The sequence below is a fragment of the Odontesthes bonariensis genome, chromosome 15, assembly GCF_027942865.1.
Source record: "Odontesthes bonariensis isolate fOdoBon6 chromosome 15, fOdoBon6.hap1, whole genome shotgun sequence".
NCBI lineage: Eukaryota > Metazoa > Chordata > Actinopteri > Atheriniformes > Atherinopsidae > Odontesthes > Odontesthes bonariensis.
The window spans coordinates 37,009,969-37,031,201 of NC_134520.1; the positions used below are offsets into that span (position 1 = coordinate 37,009,969).

The following is a 21,233-nucleotide window of genomic DNA, read 5'->3' on the forward strand; positions in this document are numbered from 1 at the left end:
GACAACAGGAGGGTTAAACAGGACAACAGGAGGGTTAAACAGGACAACAGGAGGGTTAAACAAGACAACAGGAAGGTTAAACAAGACAACAGGAGGGTTAAACAGGACAACAGGAGGGTTAAACAGGACAACAGGAGGGTTAAACAGGACAACGGAGGGTTAAACAGGACAACAGGAGGGTTAAACAGGACAACAGGAAGGGTTAAACAGGACAACAGGAGGGTTAAACAGGACAACAGGAGGGTTAAACAGGACAACAGGAGGGTTAAACAGGACAACAGGAGGGTTAAACAGGACAACAGGAAGGTTAAACAGGACAACAGGAGGGTTAAACAGGACAACAGGGGGGTTAAACAGGACAACAGGAGGGTTAAACAGGACAACAGGAGGGTTAAACAGGACAACAGGAGGGTTAAACAGGACAACAGGAGGGTTAAACAAGACAACAGGAGGGTTAAACAGGACAACAGGAGGGTTAAAGGAGCCGGTACCCGGTGAGATGTTTGATAAGGTTCAGAATGAGTTTCTCTGAGGCTGACGAGTCCTCGGGGCTCACCTTAGGGTTCATGATGCCCTCCTGTTTGAAGCGGGCGAAGAACATGTCGGTGGAGAACACCTCGCTCCACAGGTAACCGTAGTACTGAGCATCGTAGCCCCCGGCCAGGTGTCCGAAGGTGGCCGGCATGTTGGTGCCTGCGGAGGAGAGGGTGGAGTTAAAGGTTAAAGGTTAATTATGAGAGAATATATGTGAGGGTGGAGCTAAAGGTTAAAGGTTAATTATGAGAGAATATATGTGAGGGTGGAGCTAAAGGTGAAAGGTTCATTATGAGAGAATATATGTGAGGGTGGAGCTAAAGGTGAAAGGTTAATTATGAGAGAATATATGTGAGGGTGGAGCTAAAGGTGAAAGGTTAATTATGAGAGAATATATGTGAGGGTGGAGCTAAAGGTTAAAGGTTCATTATGAGAGAATATATGTGAGGGTGGAGCTAAAGGTTAAAGGTTCATTATGAGAGAATATATGTGAGGGTGGAGCTAAATGTTAAAGGTTCATTATGAGAGAATATATGTGAGGGTGGAGGTAAAGGTTAAAGGTTAATTATGAGAGAATATATGTGAGGGTGGAGCTAAAGGTTAAAGGTTCATTATGAGAGAATATATGTGAGGGTGGAGCTAAAGGTTAAAGGTTCATTATGAGAGAATATATGTGAGGGTGGAGCTAAAGGTTAAAGGTTAATTATGAGAGAATATATGTGAGGGTGGAGCTAAAGGTTAAAGGTTCATTATGAGAGAATATATGTGAGGGTGGAGCTAAAGGTTAAAGGTTCATTATGAGAGAATATATGTGAGGGTGGAGCTAAAGGTTAAAGGTTCATTATGAGAGAATATATGTGGGAGGCTTTCAGGATGTTTCACTTCCTGTAGAGATACTTCTCCTCTCTGTGGGTCAGATATCTATCTCCTACATACATACAGCTCTCCTCTAAGTCTCAGAATGCCCCAGTACAAGGACTGAAGAAGGAAATGTCCAAAGAGAAACTCTGCTGATCAGGACACTTTAAAGGTTACAGAGAAATGAGGACTGGGTAGGGGGTCTGGGACTCTGGGGGGTCGGGTCTCTGGGACTCTGGACTCTTGAAGACCTGTGTTTGCTGTAACAGACTCTGACAGATTGGTCTTAACCCATTTAGGCCGGGAAAGCATTGCCGCATTTCTACCTTTAAAGCCGGGAAAGCGTACACGTATTTTTTCCTGTATTTAGAAAACATAACCCTAACTGAACGTTCAGCTCGTTTCTCCCGGTTTTACCGGTTCGCTGAACCTTGTGACTCAGAGTCTGAGAGTGGAAGCAGAAAGAAAAGTTTGTGTCAGAGTGAGAGACCTGATGAGGCCGGTATCCCCAGGATCTCCTGGCACAGGCGTCCGTACTCCTCAGCAGGGTCCAGCCCGGTCCTGGTGTGCAGAGCCTGGTCCACTTTGGCCAGAACGATCTGCCTCAGGTTGAACAGACCTGCAGGGGGTCACAGGTTAGGGTTTTTAAAAGGTTTCATTGGTTCAGAGTCTGAATCAGACTGCTGGTCACGGGTCAGCAACAGGTTTTTAGACACCACAACCACATAGGACCGCTGTTATACGTACCGGTGTTGGCGAGCCGGGACTTGATGAGCTTCTCCAGCAGCTCGTCGGGGATGGGCTTCCCGGTCTTGTAGTGTTTGGACATCCTCTGCAGAGGCTCCTTCTCCCAAACCCAGTTCTCCAGCATCTGAGACGGAGCCTCCACAAAGTCCCGCTCCACGTGGGTCCCGCTGAACATGGCGTAGTCCGCCTGCAGATACCACACAGGAAGTGGACTTTAGGGCTTATACCGTCACACTCAACACGGTCACCACTTCCACTGTTTCAGCTGACCTGAGCGCAGAGCTGGTGCATGACGTGGCCGAACTCGTGGAAGTAGGTCTCCACCTCGTCGTGCTGCAGCAGCGACGGGGCGTCAGCCGTCGGCTTGCTGAAGTTGGCCACCATGGCCGCCACCGACATCTGCCGCGAACCGTCGGGCAGCAGGCAGCCGGGCTGCAGGCCGAAGCAGGCGGCGTGGCCGTACTTCCCCTCGCTGAGCGGGAAACAGAGGAAACAGGTGGTAAACAGAGGGGAAACAGAGAGGAAACAGGTGGTAAACCCTAGGAACTTATTAAACACGCGCCGGGTTGTGTCCGTGTCGTATGAGGAAACATTTCAGCCTGACAACATGACGAGGGGCGGAGCTACCAAAGGGGCGGAGTTACCAACCACCAAACAGCTCCGGCAGATGTGCTCCTATAGAACCCAGAACAGACCCAGCTGAGGAGAAGGAGCTGAAATGGTTCCGGGAACTGAGGGCCGTGGTCCCCCGTTCCCGAGGGCCGCGGTCCCCCGTTCCCGAGGGCCGCGGGGGCCGTGGTCCCCGTTCCCGAGGGCCGCGGTCCCCCGTTCCCGAGGGCCGCGGTCCCCCGTTCCCGAGGGCCGCGGGGGCCGTGGTCCCCGTTTCCGAGGGCCGTGGTCCCCGTTCCCGAGGGCCGTGGTCCCCGTTCCCGAGGGCCGCGGTCCCCCGTTCCCGAGGGCCGCGGTCCCCCGTTCCCGAGGGCCGCGGGGGCCGTGGTCCCCGTTCCCGAGGGCCGCGGTCCCCCGTTCCCGAGGGCAGTGGGGGCCGTGGTCCCTAGTTCCCGAGGGCCGCGGGGGCCGTGGTCCCGAGGGCCGCGGGGGCCGTGGTCCCTAGTTCCCGAGGGCCGCGGGGGCCGTGGTCCCCGTTTCCGAGGGCCGTGGTCCCTAGTTCCCGAGGGCCGCGGGGGCCGTGGTCCCTAGTTCCCGAGGGCCGCGGGGGCCGTGGTCCCCGTTCCCGAGGGCCGCGGTCCCCCGTTCCCGAGGGCCGCGGGGGCCGTGGTCCCTAGTTCCCGAGGGCCGCGGGGGCCGTGGTCCCCGTTTCCGAGGGCCGTGGTCCCTAGTTCCCGAGGGCCGTGGTCCCCGTTCCCGAGGGCCGCGGTCCACCGTTCCCGAGGGCCGCGGGGGCCGTGGTCCCTAGTTCCCGAGGGCCGCGGTCCCCCGTTCCCGAGGGCCGCGGGGGCCGTGGTCCCCGTTTCCGAGGGCCGCGGTCCCCCGTTCCCGAGGGCCGCGGGGGCCGTGGTCCCCGTTTCCGAGGGCCGTGGTCCCTAGTTCCCGAGGGCCGCGGTCCCCAGTTCCCGAGGGCCGCGGTCCCCAGTTCCCGAGGGCCGCGGTCCCTAGTTCCCGAGGGCCGTGGTCCCGAGTTCCCGAGGGCCGCGGTCCCCAGTTCCCGAGGACCGTGGTCCCCTAGTTCCCGAGGGCCGCGGTCCCTAGTTCCCGAGGGCCGTGGTCCCTAGTTCCTGAATGTGCGAATGCGGGAAAAAACGGCCCCGTTCCTGAAAAGGTTACAGGAACTGCAGAAGGTTCCTACAGTTGGAATGTGGCTCATGAGAGCCAAAAAAAGTCCTCTCTAAAAGAAAAACACTCGTCTTTTCTTGTGAAAAGCCTAAAAGCCTGCTGGAGAAACATTCGGTGAACTGCATCGGTTCTGACCGTGGGTGGAGGTCCAGGTAGAACTGCCCGACCACCTGCCCGCTGCCGCGGTCCTTCACGCAGTACAGTGTGACGTCAGGATGCCAGACCGGCGCACCGTCCACCAGCTCGAAGGACAGACCCAGCAGCTCCTGGTAGATGTCCAGCAGACCGTGTGTCACCACCTCCATCGGAAAATACTCCTTCAGCAGGTTCTGATCCACGGCGTACTGCGTCTCCTCCACCTGAGAGAGGAAGAGGAGTGAGAGGCAGTGAGGAAGAGTCGGAGGGATGAAACACCTTCTGGTTCCCTCTGCTCTCTCTGGCTGTGTTTGAAACCACATACTTCCATACTGCATACTTGCATACTACATAGTACATACTACATACTACCATACCACATACTTCCATACTGCATACTTCCATACTACATAGTACATACTTCCATACTACCATACCACATACTTCCATACTGCATACTTCCATACTACATAGTACATACTTCCATACTACCATACCACATACTTCCATACTGCATACTTCCATACTACTTAGTACATACTTCCATACTACATACTTCCATACTGCATACTTCCATACAACATACTTCCATATTGCATACTCATCGATCAGACAGTATGCAGAGCGTTTACCCACAATGCATTTGGCTCCTGCCCGAGCCGAAATCAGCCGGCCTGAAGCTGATTTCTCTTAAGCTCTAAACTCTGTAAACTTTAGTAACATTTGAAACATTTTCAGGAGAGAAAGTAGTCGTTTAGATCCCCAACGTGTTGAAAACCTGACAAAATACCGGCTGTTTACTATTTTGTTCCCACGAATTCGGCGCTACTAAAGCTAGCCGCAGTGAGCAACGCACTTCCGGTTATTTTCACAAAATAAAATACCCGTTGCCTTTTATCATAGGGAAAGCCTTTACGATACAATTGGTGCTTTTGTTTTGAAAACAGGAAGTGAACCTACCCTCGTTGTAGCTAGCTTGAAACTGCCGTTTTGACAGGAAATGACGATCGGCGACGTCACGTTACGCTGCATCTTGGGTAGTTTAAGTATGAGTAGTAACCTCATGATGCATACCCAACATTTCAGAGAATCTAGTATGCATCCGGGAGCTTCTGCTTACTCAAACTCGCATACTAACTAAAGTTAGTAGGAGTAGTATGCGGTGTGGAACACAGCCTCTGACCTGGGTCATGAAGTAGCGGGTGTCCCAGGCGTGCAGCTCCCCGGTGAATCGCAGCCCTCTGTTCTGACACTCCTTCTCCTTCAGCTTGAGGATGACCGAGCGCTCCTCCTCCCCCAGAGGCTTCAGCCTGCGGGACAGCTCCTCTGAAAGGTGGCAGACAAACCCTTCAAAAACACTGAAACCCGAGTCTGCGCTCACACTCTGCAGCACTCACCCAGGAAGCCGGCCACCTTCTTCCCAGATTTGGCCATGTTCATCTCCAGGACGAAGTCTGCGTGTGTGGTGAAGCCCAGCAGCGAGCTCTTCTGAGCCCGGAGCTTCACCAGCTCCTTCAGGATGGCCGAGTTCTCCTGCAAACACAAAACAAGAGTTTCAATTGTCTTGTTGAGCCTCTAGAAAAGTATATAATTTTCTCTCATTTCAAGAAAAACATTAATTCAGTGAGCCAGACGGACACTTTGTGTGGTTCAGGCTTTCACGAGATGTGGGACCCTCTAATTGAGTACTTTAAAAATCTCAAGACCCCTCCATAAGCCTATGGAGCCCTGAGATATATATCTGATCTTGCCTAATTATTGACATGTACTTGAATATGTAATGCCCCCATTGTCTGTCATTATTTTTATTATTATTATTGTTTATTTATTTTTCTAAATTTTCTCATCACTGTATGGACACTTTAATTCTTACTAGCATTACTACTATCATTATTACTGTTTTTCCCTTTTATTTATTTATTTAATTTATTGCATTGTTCATTTATTTAACTTTGCTATCTATGCTTATATGTGTTTTTTTTCCTTTACAGCAGTATATGGGTGTTGTGGGTGGCGGGTTCTGTTTGTTAAAAAGAAAACAAATCCAATTCAAGATATTGTATTTAAATGAATCTTACTTTGTGCTTTCTTGAATAAAAAATATACTTAAAAAAATAAAAAAATAAGAGTTTCAATACAATTTAAGATTCTTCTCCTCACATAAAAAGCTCTGAATGACCGAGCTCCATCATATATTAAAGATCTCACAGTTCCACTTCTGAAAATACTTTTTAGAAATTAAGTTTTTTTTAAAATTTAAATCAGACATAGCAAAAACATTAAAAATCCCTAAAAATCAATGCTGTTGCTGATCATTAACTTATCCCAGACCATAATTATCCCCGCTCAACAATTCCACTTTGCATTCTATATATATTGAAAATATAGCAGTTTGTGTTTTTTTTTTTATACAGAAATTGGCGTTTCCATCACAAACCAGTATTTAAAGAGTTACATTTATGAAAATAATTGAAAACTTGGTAGTTATGATCAGAACTGAAGTCGAATAAAAGATCTACGGGGAAAAAAAAGCGGGAAAAAATATTAATATATGATGTTTTTAGGTCGTTTTAAAAGGGGAGAAAAATGTCCCTTTTCAGAAATTAAGTTGTATTTTAAATCAGGTATGAGGGTTAAAACAACTCGTTTCCTCAGTATTAGAATTAGAATGAACTGGACTGAATCTTGTTGTGATTTGGTGCTTTATAACTGACATTCGTATCACTTATTCTTATGATTTATCTTCATGTGTTTGAGCATCTGACTTCAGGTGCTAACTAGACAAAACTTCCTCAATAAAACTCTCTGAACCTTCGACTAAAACCTAACCGAGACGTTCAGAGAGACTAAAGGAGGATGTTCATCTTCTGCCTCCTCACTGTGAGGTATTCATCACCCTGAAAGGAGGGAAATCCTCGGCATGAAACCCTGAAAGCTGAACGCGTGCTGGCAGCTTCTCAGCCACGGTGCTGCCATCTCACCTCCTTGCAGCGGGAGTTGAAGGCCTCCTCAAGCTTCCTGCGGGTCTCTGGGACGAAGCATTTCTTCATGGTGGGGAAGTAATGCGGGTACTTCAGAGTGAGCTTCAGCTGCTCTCCGTCCTTCTCCAGAGAGTTCAGGAAGTCCTCAGGCAGGCCTCCTGAGACAGAAAAAGCAGGGCCAACATTCAGATGGTTCTGGATTAGATCTGATGAATGGGTGGGGGGGGAAGAACCGATGGCTCACCCAGCTCGTCCCTGCTGAAGGACAGACTGGTGGTGTCCTCGTTCAGGTTCTTGCTGAAGTCGATGCTCAGGTTACTCAGCTTCTTCTTGATGTTCTTGATCTCCTGTTACAGCAGAGTGAAGATAACAGGTCAGATAACAGGTCAGATAACAGATAACAGGTCAGATAACAGGTAACAGGTCAGATAACAGGTCAGATAACAGGTCACAGGTCAGATAACAGGTCAGATAACGGGTAACAGGTCAGATAACAGGTAACAGGTCAGATAACAGATAACAGGTCAGATAACAGGTCAGATAACGGGTAACAGGTCAGATAACAGGTCAGATAACGGGTAACAGGTCAGATAACAGATAACAGGTCAGATAACAGGTCAGATAACGGGTAACAGGTCAGATAACAGGTAACAGGTCAGATAACAGGTAACAGGTCAGATAACAGATAACAGGTCAGATAAAAGGGCAGATAACAGATAACAGGTCAGATAACAGATAACAGGTCAGATAACAGGTCAGATAACAGGTAACAGGTCAGATAACAGGTCAGATAACAGGTAACAGGTCAGATAACAGGTCACAGGTCAGATAACAGGTAACAGGTCAGATAACAGGTAACAGGTCAGATAACAGGTCAGATAACAGATAACAGGTCAGATAACAGGTCAGATAACAGGTAACAGGTCAGATAACAGGTAACAGGTCAGATAACAGATAACAGGTCAGATAACAGGTAACAGGTCAGATAACAGATAACAGGTCAGATAACAGGTCAGATAACAGATAACAGGTCAGATAACAGGTCAGATAACAGGTAACAGGTCAGATAACAGGTAACAGGTCAGATAACAGATAACAGGTCAGATAACAGGTCAGATAACAGGTAACAGGTCAGATAACAGGTCAGATAACAGATAACAGGTCAGATAACAGGTCAGATAACAGGTAACAGGTCAGATAACAGGTAACAGGTCAGATAACAGGTAACAGGTCAGATAACAGGTAACAGGTCAGATAACAGGTCAGATAACAGGTAACAGGTCAGATAACAGGTCACAGGTCAGATAACAGGTAACAGGTCAGATAACAGGTCACAGGTCAGATAACAGGTCAGATAACAGGTAACAGGTCAGATAACAGGTCACAGGTCAGATAACAGGTAACAGGTCAGATAACAGGTAACAGGTCAGATAACAGGTCAGATAACAGATAACAGGTCAGATAACAGGTCAGATAACAGGTAACAGGTCAGATAACAGGTAACAGGTCAGATAACAGATAACAGGTCAGATAACAGGTCAGATAACAGGTAACAGGTCAGATAACAGGTCAGATAACAGGTAACAGGTCAGATAACAGGTCAGATAACAGGTAACAGGTCAGATAACAGGTCACAGGTCAGATAACAGGTCAGATAACAGGTAACAGGTCAGATAACAGGTCACAGGTCAGATAACAGGTCAGATAACAGGTCACAGGTCAGATAACAGGTAACAGGTCAGATAACAGATAACAGGTCAGATAACAGGTCAGATAACAGGTAACAGGTCAGATAACAGGTCAGATAACAGGTAACAGGTCAGATAACAGGTAACAGGTCAGATAACAGGTCACAGGTCAGATAACAGGTCAGATAACAGGTAACAGGTCAGATAACAGGTCAGATAACAGGTAACAGGTCAGATAACAGGTAACAGGTCAGATAACAGGTCAGATAACAGGTAACAGGTCAGATAACAGGTCAGATAACAGGTCACAGGTCAGATAACAGGTCAGATAACAGGTAACAGGTCAGATAACAGGTCAGATAACAGGTAACAGGTCAGATAACAGGTAACAGGTCAGATAACAGGTCAGATAACAGATAACAGGTCAGATAACAGGTCAGATAACAGGTAACAGGTCAGATAACAGGTCAGATAACAGGTAACAGGTCAGATAACAGGTCACAGGTCAGATAACAGGTCAGATAACAGGTAACAGGTCAGATAACAGGTCACAGGTCAGATAACAGGTCAGATAACAGGTAACAGGTCAGATAACAGGTCAGATAACAGGTAACAGGTCAGATAACAGATAACAGGTCAGATAACAGGTCAGATAACAGGTAACAGGTCAGATAACAGGTCAGATAACAGGTAACAGGTCAGATAACAGGTCAGATAACAGGTAACAGGTCAGATAACAGGTCACAAGTCAGATAACAGGTCAGATAACAGGTAACAGGTCAGATAACAGGTCAGATAACAGGTAACAGGTCAGATAACAGGTCAGATAACAGGTAACAGGTCAGATAACAGGTCAGATAACAGGTAACAGGTCAGATAACAGGTCAGATAACAGGTAACAGGTCAGATAACAGGTCACAGGTCAGATAACAGGTCAGATAACAGGTAACAGGTCAGATAACAGGTCACAGGTCAGATAACAGGTAAGAGGTCAGATAACAGGTAACAGGTCAGATAACAGATAACAGGTCAGATAACAGGTCACAGGTCAGATAACAGGTCAGATAACAGGTAACAGGTCAGATAACAGATAACAGGTCAGATAACAGGTCAGGTAACAGGTCAGATAACAGGTCAGATAACAGGTCAGATAACAGGTCAGATAACAGGTCAGATAACAGGTCAGATAACAGGTAACAGGTCAGATAACAGGTAACAGGTCAGATAACAGGTCAGATAACAGGTAACAGGTCAGATAACAGGTAACAGGTCAGATAACAGATAACAGGTCAGATAACAGGTAACAGGTAACAAGTCAGATAACAGATAACAGGTAAGATAACAGGTCAGATAACAGGTAACAGGTCAGATAACAGGTAACAGGTCAGATAACAGATAACAGGTAAGATAACAGGTCAGATAACAGGTAACAGGTCAGATAACAGGTCAGATAACAGATAACAGGTCAGATAACAGGTAACAGGTCAGATAACAGGTCACAGGTCAGATAACAGGTCACAGGTCAGATAACAGGTCACAGGTCAGATAACAGGTCAGATAACAGATAACAGGTCAGATAACAGGTAACAAGTCAGATAACAGGTAACAGGTCAGATAACAGGTCACAGGTCAGATAACAGGTCAGATAACAGGTCAGATAACAGGTCAGATAACAGGTCAGATAACAGGTCACAGGTCAGATAACAGGTCAGATAACAGGTACCAGGTCAGATAACAGATAACAGGTAACAGGTCACAGGTCAGATAACAGGTCACAGGTCAGATAACAGGTCACAGGTCAGATAACAGGTCACAGGTCAGATAACAGGTCACAGGTCAGATAACAGATAACAGGTCAGATAACAGATAACAGGTAACAGGTCAGATAACAGGTCAGATAACAGGTCAGATAACAGGTCACAGGTCAGATAACAGGTCAGATAACAGGTCACAGGTCAGATAACAGGTCAGATAACAGGTAACAGGTCAGATAACAGACAACAGGTCAGATAACAGAGTGGAAGAAGACTTAAAAAAAACTTTTCTTGATTCAGAAGTGTTAGCCGATTATAGACCTATATCCAATCAAAGAATCTTCCTCACACACCAGAGTAAGTCATGGAGTTCCTCAGGGTTCTGTGCTCGGCCCGATTATTTTTCTCTTTATACATGCTTCCATTAGGTAACATTATTAGACAGCATGGCAGAAAGTTCCACCGCTATGCTGATGATACTCAGCTGTACTTATCTATGAAACCAGATGAACCCAATAGGTTGGTCAGACTACAAGCATGTCTTAAAGACATAAAGACCTGGATGACTCAGAACTTTCTACTTCTAAATTCAAACTGAAGTCATTATCTTTGGACCTGAGCACTTCAGGGAGAAACTGTCTGGTTCTATAGTTACTCTGGATGATACTTCCTCAGCTTCTGGTCCTACAGTGAGGAACCTTGGGAGTTATTCGAGTCCTGGTTTGTGGGTTAATTTAAGCTTAAAACTTTCCTTTCTGATAAAGCTTATAGTTAGGGATGGCTCAGCTGACCCTGAAACATCCCATAGTTCTGGTGCTGTAGGCCCAGCCTGCTGGGGAAGCTCCCATGATGCACCTCTCCATGTACATGTGACATCATTGTTGTCATTGGCTGTGTTCGAAACGGCATACTACCTACTTGCAAACTGCATACTGATCGATCAGACAGTATGCAGAGCGTTTACCCACAATGCATTTCGCTCCTGCCCGAGCTGAAATCAGCCGGCCTGAAGCTGATTTCTCTTAAGCTCTAAACTCTGTAAACTTTAGCAACATTTGAAACATTTTCAGGAGAGAAAGTAGTCGTTTAGATCCCCAACGTGTTGAAAACCTGACAAAATACCGCCTGTTTACCATTTTGTTCCCACGAATTCGGCGCTACTAAAGCTAGCCGCAGTGAGCAACGCACTTCCGGTTATTTTCACAAAATAAAATACCCGTTGCCTTTTATCATAGGGAAAGCCATTACCATACAATTGGTGCTTTTGTTTTGAAAACAGGAAGTGAACCTACCCTCGTTGTAGCTAGCTTGAAACTGCCGTTTTGACAGGAAATGACGATCGGCGACGTCACGTTACGTTGCATCTTGGGTAGTTTGAGTATGAGTAGTAACCTCATGATGCATACCCAACATTTAGGAGAATCTAGTATGCATCCAGGAACTTCTGCTTACTCAAACTGGCATACTAACTCAGAAAGTTAGTAGGAGTAGAAGAAGAAGTATGCGGTTTCGAACACAGCCATTAACTTGTGTTTTTCTCTCTCAGCAGGTGTCTCTGGCCTGGTGTTACGCTGCTTGTTGTCCCCTCTTTCCTGTCCTCTCAGCCCCCAGCTGGTCCAGGCAGATGGTTCCTGGTTCTGGTTCTGATGGAGGTTTCTTCCTGTTAAAAGGGAGTTTTTCCTCCCACAGTCGCCCTGTGCACGCTCAGGAATGGGTTGGACCAGAGAGAAGTTTCAGTTAATCTGTTGGTTTCCTGAGCTGGAAACTGTTTTAATTGGCTCCGATTGAATTGGACCGACTGTTCTTGAATTGGTTTTGGTTTAAATTTAAAGACGAACCGAGTCCTAAACAATCTAATAAAGTTTGTTCAAATGATCAGTAACAGCCTACATGTCTTCATCAGAAATAAAAACGAATAACCAGACAGACAGGGAGGCGCCCGATCCAAAGAACTCATCAGTTCGATGGTCCAAAGATTCAATTCAATTCATTTTTATTTATATAGCGCCAAATACAACAAATGATCAACAAAAGATCAGGCACCAAGGTTCTTCATAAAGAGTGGAAGCAGCTTCACCTCTTGTGTCTCTTTGGGCAGATGGAGGCCGTTCCTCTTCCCCAGTTTGATCAGGCGCTCCATGTAGCGCTTCGCCTCCAGGCTGAGGCTGTCCGAGTCGATCTTCTTCTGCAGAAGGAAAGCACACAGCATCAGAAAGCCGAACCGAGGCAGATCTGCAGCTTCCAGAAGCCCGACCGGGACACACAGCACATGCACGACTCCATCAGCCACCGAATATCATCTAAAAGGCCAGAGAACTATTTCATAAAGTGGAAGAACTGAAGCTGGATCGGCTGCTGTTTGTGGATTTAAAGGGAAATAAGAAACAAGCTTAAAGGGAGTTTCTCCCTCCTTGTCAGCACTTCCTGTCTCCGTCAAAATAAAGCACCAAGAAAGCAGAAAAATATCTGGAACCAACAACTACAGGCTGATGTTTGGCAATTTATCCATACAAGTTCAAATATATTAAAACTAGGGCTGGGCAACGATTAACATGTTTAATCTAATTAATCACATGATTTACCTGATTAATCACGATTAATCGCATTTGTACGCAGAATCCAAAAATGAATCCAAAAGTAGCGTAGAGCTTTTAGCATTTAGCTTTATTTTAAATGTGCTGCCATATGAATGAAAGTGCCATAACATTTGTTGTGCAAACACACTTTTAACATCAGCATCTTTCTGTAGTTTTTATGTAGAAGCCTCGCTCCACTGTCTGTTTCCTTGAATGACTTGCTGCTATCAGTTGTGTGTTTTGCCTTTAAGTGATATTTTAGACTGGAACTACTACGCTGAGAAGACAATTCAACTTGGCAGAGTTTACAGATGACTTTGGTTCTGTCGACTCCGCCGCCTGGAAGAACTTTAACATGAAAATGGCCGAGTAAAAGTTCCGTACCCTTCTCCATGTTTGGTGGATCCGCCGATTACTTTCTTTTCCTGTTCCACAGCAGACAGCAGCAGACAAAATAAAAGCCTGTGAGCAGCAGACTTTTACAAAATAAAAGCCTGTGAGCAGCAGACTTTTACAAAATAAAAGCCTGTGAGCAGCAGACTTTTACAAAATAAAAGCCTGTGAGCAACAGACTTTTACAGAATAAAAGCCTGTGAGCAGCAGACTTTTACAAAATAAAAGCCTGTGAGCAGCAGACTTTTACAAAATAAAAGCCTGTGAGCAACAGACTTTTGCAAAATAAAAGCCTGTGAGCAGCAGACTTTTACAAAATAAAAGCCTGTGAGCAGCAGACTTTCACAAAATAAAATAAATAATAAAACCTGTGTTAATGCGTGATAAAATATTTATTGGCGTTAAATAATTAACGAGTTAACTCGCCCAGCCCTAATATCTTACCTAAAATATCTCCTGCACATGCACGCACAACGTGCACATGTATGAGGGTCAGGCACGAGGACCGATCATCAGCTCTCTGCTGATTGGTGGAAACTCTGTGACATCATCTCACCTCCAGAGCGACGATCCTCAGGTAGACGTCCTCCCTCATGCTCATCTCCACGTCGAACTCGGACAGACGCTTGTCGGCCTCGGTGCTCGCCGCTCGGACCTCCTTACTGGGGGAGACGTGCTGCGGGAAGTCCAGCATGTTCCTCTGGACTGAGAAACGGGTCAAAACATTCGTTAATTACGGTGCTGATCGAGTATCATGGACCTGAAATACTCAACACAACTTTATTTATAAAGCCCTTTAAAAACAGCCGAGGCTGAAACAAAGTGCTGCACATGAGTAACAGCACGAAGTATAAGGCATAAAACACAAGAACAGTGTAAAAACAATAATAAACAATAACAATATTAAAACAATAACAGAAAGGAGCGGTCGGTGGTGTAGTGGGTTAAGCAGGCGCCCCATGTACAGAGGCTACAGTCCTCGCTGCACCTGGTTCGACTCCCGCACCGAGTGGCCCTGTGCTGCGTGTTGTTCCCCCTCTCTCTGGTTCCCTGGTTAAAAGCCAGGGAAGTTTTAAAAATGGGCAGTGAAGGGGCCTGATGTGCAATGGGAGGTCGTTCAACAGTTTAGGACCAGCAGCGGAAAAGGCTCTGGCTGTGTTACATACTAATCAATCAGACAGTATGCAGAGCGTTTACCCACAATGCATTGCGCTCCTGCCCGAGCCAAAATCAGCCGGCCTGAAGCTGATTTCTCTTAAGCTCTAAACTCTGTAAACTTTCGCAACATTTGAAACATTTTCAGGAGAGAAAGTAGTCGTTTGGATCCCCAACGTGTTGAAAACCTGACAAAATACCGGCTGTTTACCATTTTGTTCCCACGAATTCGGCGCTACTAAAGCTAGCCGCAGTGAGCTAACGCACTTCCGGTTATTTTCACAAAATAAAATACCCGTTGCCTTTTATCATAGGGAAAGCCATTACCATACAATTGGTGCTTTTGTTTTGAAAACAGGAAGTGAACCTACCCTCGTTGTAGCTAGCTTGAAACTGCCGTTTTGACAGGAAATGACGATCGGCGACGTCACGTTACTTTGCATCTTGGGTAGTTTGAGTATGAGTAGTAACCTCATGATGCATACCCAACATTTCGGTTTAGAGCTTAAGGGAAATCAGCTTCAGGCCGGCTGATTTCACCTCGGGCAGGAGCGAAGTGCATTGTGTGTAAACGCTCTGCATATCAGTCACATCAGTGGCTCTGAGGGACCCTTCCAGTGTGTTCTGGCCTCCAAACAAAGCAGCCGCTTGTTCAGCTGCTTTCTCCACAAACTGCTGATGGCTCTCTACATGACATTGTGCCGCCTCAGCATCAACGCAGCGACACAATGAGCGAGCGGCCTCTTTACATTCGGGTTCATCAGCAGTCAGCCGTACGGGCCGTAGAACCGTCAGGAGGGGAATCCTCACCATGAAATGTGGCTTTTATCTGGCTGTCCAACCCTCTGATGGAGTCTGAGTCACCTTTTAGCCTCTTAAAATTTTTTTATTAGAAGTCACTGTTGAGCGTTTCATTTCTCACTTTGTGTTGATCTAAACTTGTTTAAGTATAAATATAAAAAGGTCTCCAAAGCTATTATTAGATTTCAGACGTTTAACTGTGGTGTAGCTGCTCCACCTTTGCTCCAACTCTCCTCTGGTCACAGATCTGACCCAGAAAGCTGCACCGATGTGGAGCTGAAGGCCACATTAAGCAGATAAACATGTGGAGGAAAACCCTGGAAAAGATGGAGCAGCAACCTGAAAGCTTCTCCTTCCTGCTCAGCTCCCTCATTCCTGCCACATTTCAAAAGGGGAAGATGACCCTTTGAGCAATTGATTGTGTTGTTCAGAAATTCAATTGTTGTTCATTTATATGTATTAAATAATAGAATAATCAATACAAATTATAAATTATAAATAAAGACCAACATTAGAGTTTGGATGGGACACACAGCACTGCGTTATAACATTTGTTGTCTTTTATACTCTTAAAACTTGCATAAATTCTTGTGTACTCACCCGTGTACTCGACCTCCACGTCAGCGAGCGCCTTCAGCGTGTTCTCCAAGCTGACGCCGTCCAGCTCCAGCGCTCCGACGCGGTCGTACACCTTCTTGGTGTTGGAGACGAGCTCGTCCGAGAGCTGCTGGATCTGCTCCGGGTTCAGGTCCCAGCGGAGCCGGTTCTCAGAGCAGACCGGCACCGGGCTGGCAAACACTACCTCACCTGGAGGGACAAACAGGGACAGGAAGAAACGCAGAGCCTTCAGTTATCAGGCCCCTCTCTGAGGAACCAGCTGCCAGTTTGGGAGGCAGAGCCTTCAGTTATCAGGCCCCTCTCTGTGGAACCAGCTGCCAGTTTGGGAGGCAGAGCCTTCAGTTATCAGGCCCCTCTCTATGGAACCAGCTGCCAGTTTGGGAGGCAGAGCCTTCAGTTATCAGGCCCCTCTCTGTGGAACCAGCTGCCAGTTTGGGAGGCAGAGCCTTCAGTTATCAGGCCCCTCTCTATGGAACCAGCTGCCAGTTTGGGAGGCAGAGCCTTCAGTTATCAGGCCCCTCTCTGTGGAACCTGCTGCCAGTTTGGGAGGCAGAGCCTTCAGTTATCAGGCCCCTCTCTGTGGAACCAGCTGCCAGTTTGGGAGGCAGAGCCTTCAGTTATCAGGCCCCTCTCTGTGGAAACAGCTGCCAGTTTGGGAGGCAGAGCCTTCAGTTATCAGGCCCCTCTCTGTGGAACCAGCTGCCAGTTTGGGAGGCAGAGCCTTCAGTTATCAGGCCCCTCTCTGTGGAACCGGCTGCCGGTTTGGGAGGCAGAGCCTTCAGTTGTCAGGCCCCTCTCTGTGGAACCAGCTGCCAGTTTGGGAGGCAGAGCCTTCAGTTATCAGGCCCCTCTCTGTGGAACCAGCTGCCAGTTTGGGAGGCAGAGCCTTCAGTTATCAGGCCCCTCTCTACCTTTAAGATCAGGCTTAAAACTGGTTCTGATGGAGGTTTATAGATAATGCAGAACAGAATCAGCCAGTGACAGGACAGGCTGTAACGTGGAGATTAAACGGAAGGTAAAAGACATTAAACACTGTAAGGAGGACGTTACATCAAATCTTACATCTTTGAAATATTCCCTTAACTTTCCTTAAACTTCTGATTTTATTATATTTTATTTTTTACCCAACGGCCACCATACATACAGGATCATATTACAAGATTAATTCATACACGTGTCAGATTTAAAGCTGTTTATTAAACTGTCTTCTGTTCTCAGTCTGAGTCTAACAGATGTTAACACATCTGCTCAGATTACAGCACCATCAGTCACATTCTTGTTTATCCGCTTCACGTGTTCTCAGAACATCTTTTTAACACATTTGTTTTGTTAACCGTGAGGAATATGAAGTGAATTACACCTTCTCTGGTTTATCAAATCAAGTTACGGATTATTTATGATTTAATTGGCTTTTACTGGGTGCTAACTGGGTTTATATTTCAGAGCCTTGGTCGAGCCGTTAGTCGGTTAGCTGTTAGCAGGGGCGCCTCTAGGGATTTTGGGCCCCATGAAAATAATTTTTACTGGGCCCCCAAACAGCCGGCCAGGAGGTCGGTGAAAATTTGTGATGCTATTTTACATAAAACTATGCATTTCAATGGTATTTCTGACTATCGTTCCCATATTTGTGAAAAAGGAAAAACATGACAGTTGAGGTAGGTAAACACTGAGCACATGGAATCCAATGGAATTCATTTATTTGCTGCAACACTGATACTCTGATTCTAAACTCTAAATTAGGCTACCTGAAAAATACAAAACATAAACGTAATGTTCCCAAAACAAATAGAATAGAAAAATAACTTATTTATCCCCCAATGGGGGAAATTCAAATTCATCAAGTAGCTCAACATTTTTTTTAAATATTTACAATGATTGTATTAACAACAATTAAACAACAATAATAATACTACTAACTAAATAATAATAAATGACTAAATGACAAAATAAACAAATAAATAAAAATCAATCAATTTGAGAAGAACTCAGCAGTCACTGTTATAAAGCCTTATGGCTGTAATAAAATAAATTTAAAATAAAGTTATTGTTGGCAGTAAATTGTAAATAAAATATATTTGTGATTATAATTTAGTTAATAACTTAGTGTCACATTATTTTTTGCCAGTATTATAATTTTATTAGGGCCTCTCTGGGCCCCTCTTAATCATGGGCCCCTAGAATCCTTCTCATTTTGCCCCCCTTTTTCGGCGCCCCTGGCTGTTAGCAACATGCTACAAACACCTGCAGATAAAACAGAACCAGGTCTGCGAGCTAACGAGCTTCCGCGTCCACACACACCGCCTGCCGGCCGGATTCTGCCCGGAACCGGAGCTCCTCATCAGCTTCTCCTCCAGAGGAGCTCAGACCACCTGGCGCAGGTGCTAGCATGCTAGCATGCTAACTAGCGTTAGCTCCAGCAGTCAGTCTGAGTGCTAGCATGCTAACTATCGTTAGCTCCAGCAGTCAGTCTGAGCTGCTGAATCCGAACAGGCGAAACCTTTTTATTTAAAACCTGTTTTTAAGAGAAACCGCTTCTGCCGCGGCCCAAAGGCCCCGGGAGGACTCACCTGTCGGCCCCATGGTTCAGAGAGTGGATAAAGGTCGGTTCGGTCCGTGTGGTGCACTGACAGGCGGCTCCGCGGATCAGAGGTAAAGAGGGACGCGTCACTTCCGCTCAAGCTTTTCAAAATAAAACCCCAACTCAACTAAAATCATGATCGAAGAAAAAAAAAATCTCTTTATTATACAGTCTGGTAATTTTACATATATTTACTGTAATTATATGAAAAATAAGGGATTTTTTTTCAAATGTGTTTATTTGGTTTTTCTTTAAAGAACAATGAGAGCAATGCAAATGTAAAACGTAAAAACGAGACATTTGCACACTCACATACACACAAACACACACAAAAAATTTATTAAAAATAAAAATAAAAAATAAAAATAAATAAACAAAAAATAATTAAATGAAAGGTAAAAACAATGGTACAGGTAGTAGATAGTATGGGAGTTTCTTACACCAGTTTCAGTTCAAATAGCAGTATTCCGTTTAGATTCAGTTCAAAGTAGAGGCAGTGGATGTCAGTCCAGCACCAAAAGAAATTGAGGACCTCTAACAAACTGTAGAAAGGATGACCACATATCTTAAAACACAGAGTATTTTTCTTTCATTGAGTAAGTAATTTTTTCCATTGGCAAAACTTGTACAATATTCTCAAGCCAACCTTTCACACTCGGACTCAATATAGATTTCCAGCCTTGTGCTCTGGCCTGTAGTAAAAATAATACAAATAAGGGGTTTTGTTACTTCTGAGAAGAGTTAAAAAGAATCAAGAGGAAAACACGAGTGCCACATCCATAAGACTATTACTGTTCACATGTTTATCTATATGAAAACTGCAGGAACAGTCGGATTTCAGCCATCACGATGTTCCGCTCATTTCACAGTTAAACCCACTCATTTGACAGTTTCATAATTAAACCTGCTCATTTGACCTTCCTGCAGTTTATTCCAACAGCATCCGGCTGAACCGACCAACAGAGCTCTCAGCTGACACCCAGTGGCTGCCAGCTGAACTGCAGCCTGCTGGTCGTTCATCCTCCTGCACGAAGGCAAATAAACACACACAAACTGCTCTGTTTACACTGAAATATGTACAGTTTGATGTAATTTAATTTAATATGTACAGAGGAAGATTTGTGACCAACACCAGCCACAATAAAAGTTTATTTTATACGTTTTATTGGCTGTTTCTTTGTTTTGATGTGTTGACATTTAGCAGATATTCACTGAAACATGTTCCAACATGAACATAAACCCAGAATCTGAGTCAGAACCAGAGTTAGTTCAGTTCTGAGCAGCTTTAAAGTGAATATCTGCAGATGTTTCCATGGTAACAGCTGCAGATATTCACTGAAACATGTTCCAACATGAACATAAACCCAGAATCTGAGTCAGAACCAGAGTTAGTTCAGTTCTGAGCAGCTTTAAAGTGAATATCTGCAGATGTTTCCATGGTAACAGCTGCAGATATTCACTGAAACATGTTCCAACATGAACATAAACCCAGAATCTGAGTCAGAACCAGAGTTAGTTCAGCTCTGAGCAGCTTTAAAGTGAATATCTGCAGATGTTTCCATGGTAACAGCTGCAGAGAGTCACTGAAACATGTTCCAACATGAACATAAACCCAGAATCTGAGGCAGATCCAGAGTTAGTTCAGCTCTGAGCAGCTTTACAGTGAATATCTGGAGATGTTTCCATGGTAACAGCTGCAGAGATTCACTGAAACATGTTCCAACATGAACATAAACCCAGAATCTGAGGCAGAACCAGAGTTAGTTCAGTTCTGAGCAGCTTTAAAGTGAATATCTGCAGATGTTTCCATGGTAACAGCTGCAGAGATTCACTGAAACATGTTCCAACATGAACATAAACCCAGAATCTGAGGCAGAACCAGAGTTAGTTCAGTTCTGAGCAGCTTTAAAGTGAATATCTGCAGATGTTTCCATGGTAACAGCTGCAGAGATTCACTGAAACATGTTCCAACATGAACATAAACCCAGAATCTGAGGCAGAACCAGAGTTAGTTCAGTTCTGAGCAGCTTTAAAGTGAATATCTGCAGATGTTTCCATGGTAACAGCTGCAGAGATTCACTGAAACATGTTCCTACATGAACATAAACAATGGTACTGTTATTTATATCAGTGGAACTGACATTGAGTCAGTCAGAGGTCAATAAAGTTAAACAAGTGTCCCACATTGGTTTGATAAAATGGGTTAAATGGGTTAAATGTGCTCATATTTTCTTCATCCAGTTAGGATTCGACGTTGGAGGACGCACCAACTCCTTTAAAGTGCATTAAAGCCGGGTGGCCTCATTTGTGTCCTTTAAACAGTAGAATACCTTTATTATTATTTTAAAAAACACATCTGTTTTTGTCAAACCAGTCCTCAGAACATTCTCCCAGCAGTTGTAACCTGCACCTGGAAGTTGATTGAAGTTCTTCAACCACCATTTAATAAACCTTTGCTGCCATCTTTCACCTTTCTTGATCATATAGATAACTACAGATAAGGCGAACTCCTTCGCAATGTTGCACACAGAGGATGCAGGAACATTAAAAATCCTTAAACTTTTTGCCTTTCTGGTTCTCAACATCCCCAAACTGTTCTTTGCTTTTCTTTTTTTTCAAGC

At 45.2% G+C, this 21,233-nt stretch overlaps 1 protein-coding gene across 1 annotated transcript in view; it reads right to left on the minus strand.

Annotated features, from left to right (window-relative positions):
- thop1 (thimet oligopeptidase 1) overlaps positions 1 to 18,691 on the minus strand; it is a 20,459-nt gene extending 1,768 nt beyond the window's left edge. The window contains exons 1-13 of the mRNA XM_075486116.1: positions 18,602 to 18,691; positions 16,017 to 16,223; positions 14,017 to 14,165; positions 12,569 to 12,676; positions 7,294 to 7,396; positions 7,050 to 7,207; positions 5,466 to 5,601; positions 5,252 to 5,394; positions 4,069 to 4,292; positions 2,410 to 2,611; positions 2,140 to 2,326; positions 1,883 to 2,011; positions 557 to 693 (exon numbers count right to left, since the gene is read on the minus strand). Coding sequence (XP_075342231.1) covers positions 557 to 693; positions 1,883 to 2,011; positions 2,140 to 2,326; positions 2,410 to 2,611; positions 4,069 to 4,292; positions 5,252 to 5,394; positions 5,466 to 5,601; positions 7,050 to 7,207; positions 7,294 to 7,396; positions 12,569 to 12,676; positions 14,017 to 14,165; positions 16,017 to 16,223; positions 18,602 to 18,614 — 1,896 coding nt within the window. The 5' untranslated portion in view covers positions 18,615 to 18,691. The remainder of the gene's footprint in view (positions 1 to 556; positions 694 to 1,882; positions 2,012 to 2,139; positions 2,327 to 2,409; positions 2,612 to 4,068; positions 4,293 to 5,251; positions 5,395 to 5,465; positions 5,602 to 7,049; positions 7,208 to 7,293; positions 7,397 to 12,568; positions 12,677 to 14,016; positions 14,166 to 16,016; positions 16,224 to 18,601) is intronic.
- Between the last annotated feature and the right edge of the window lie 2,542 nt (positions 18,692 to 21,233).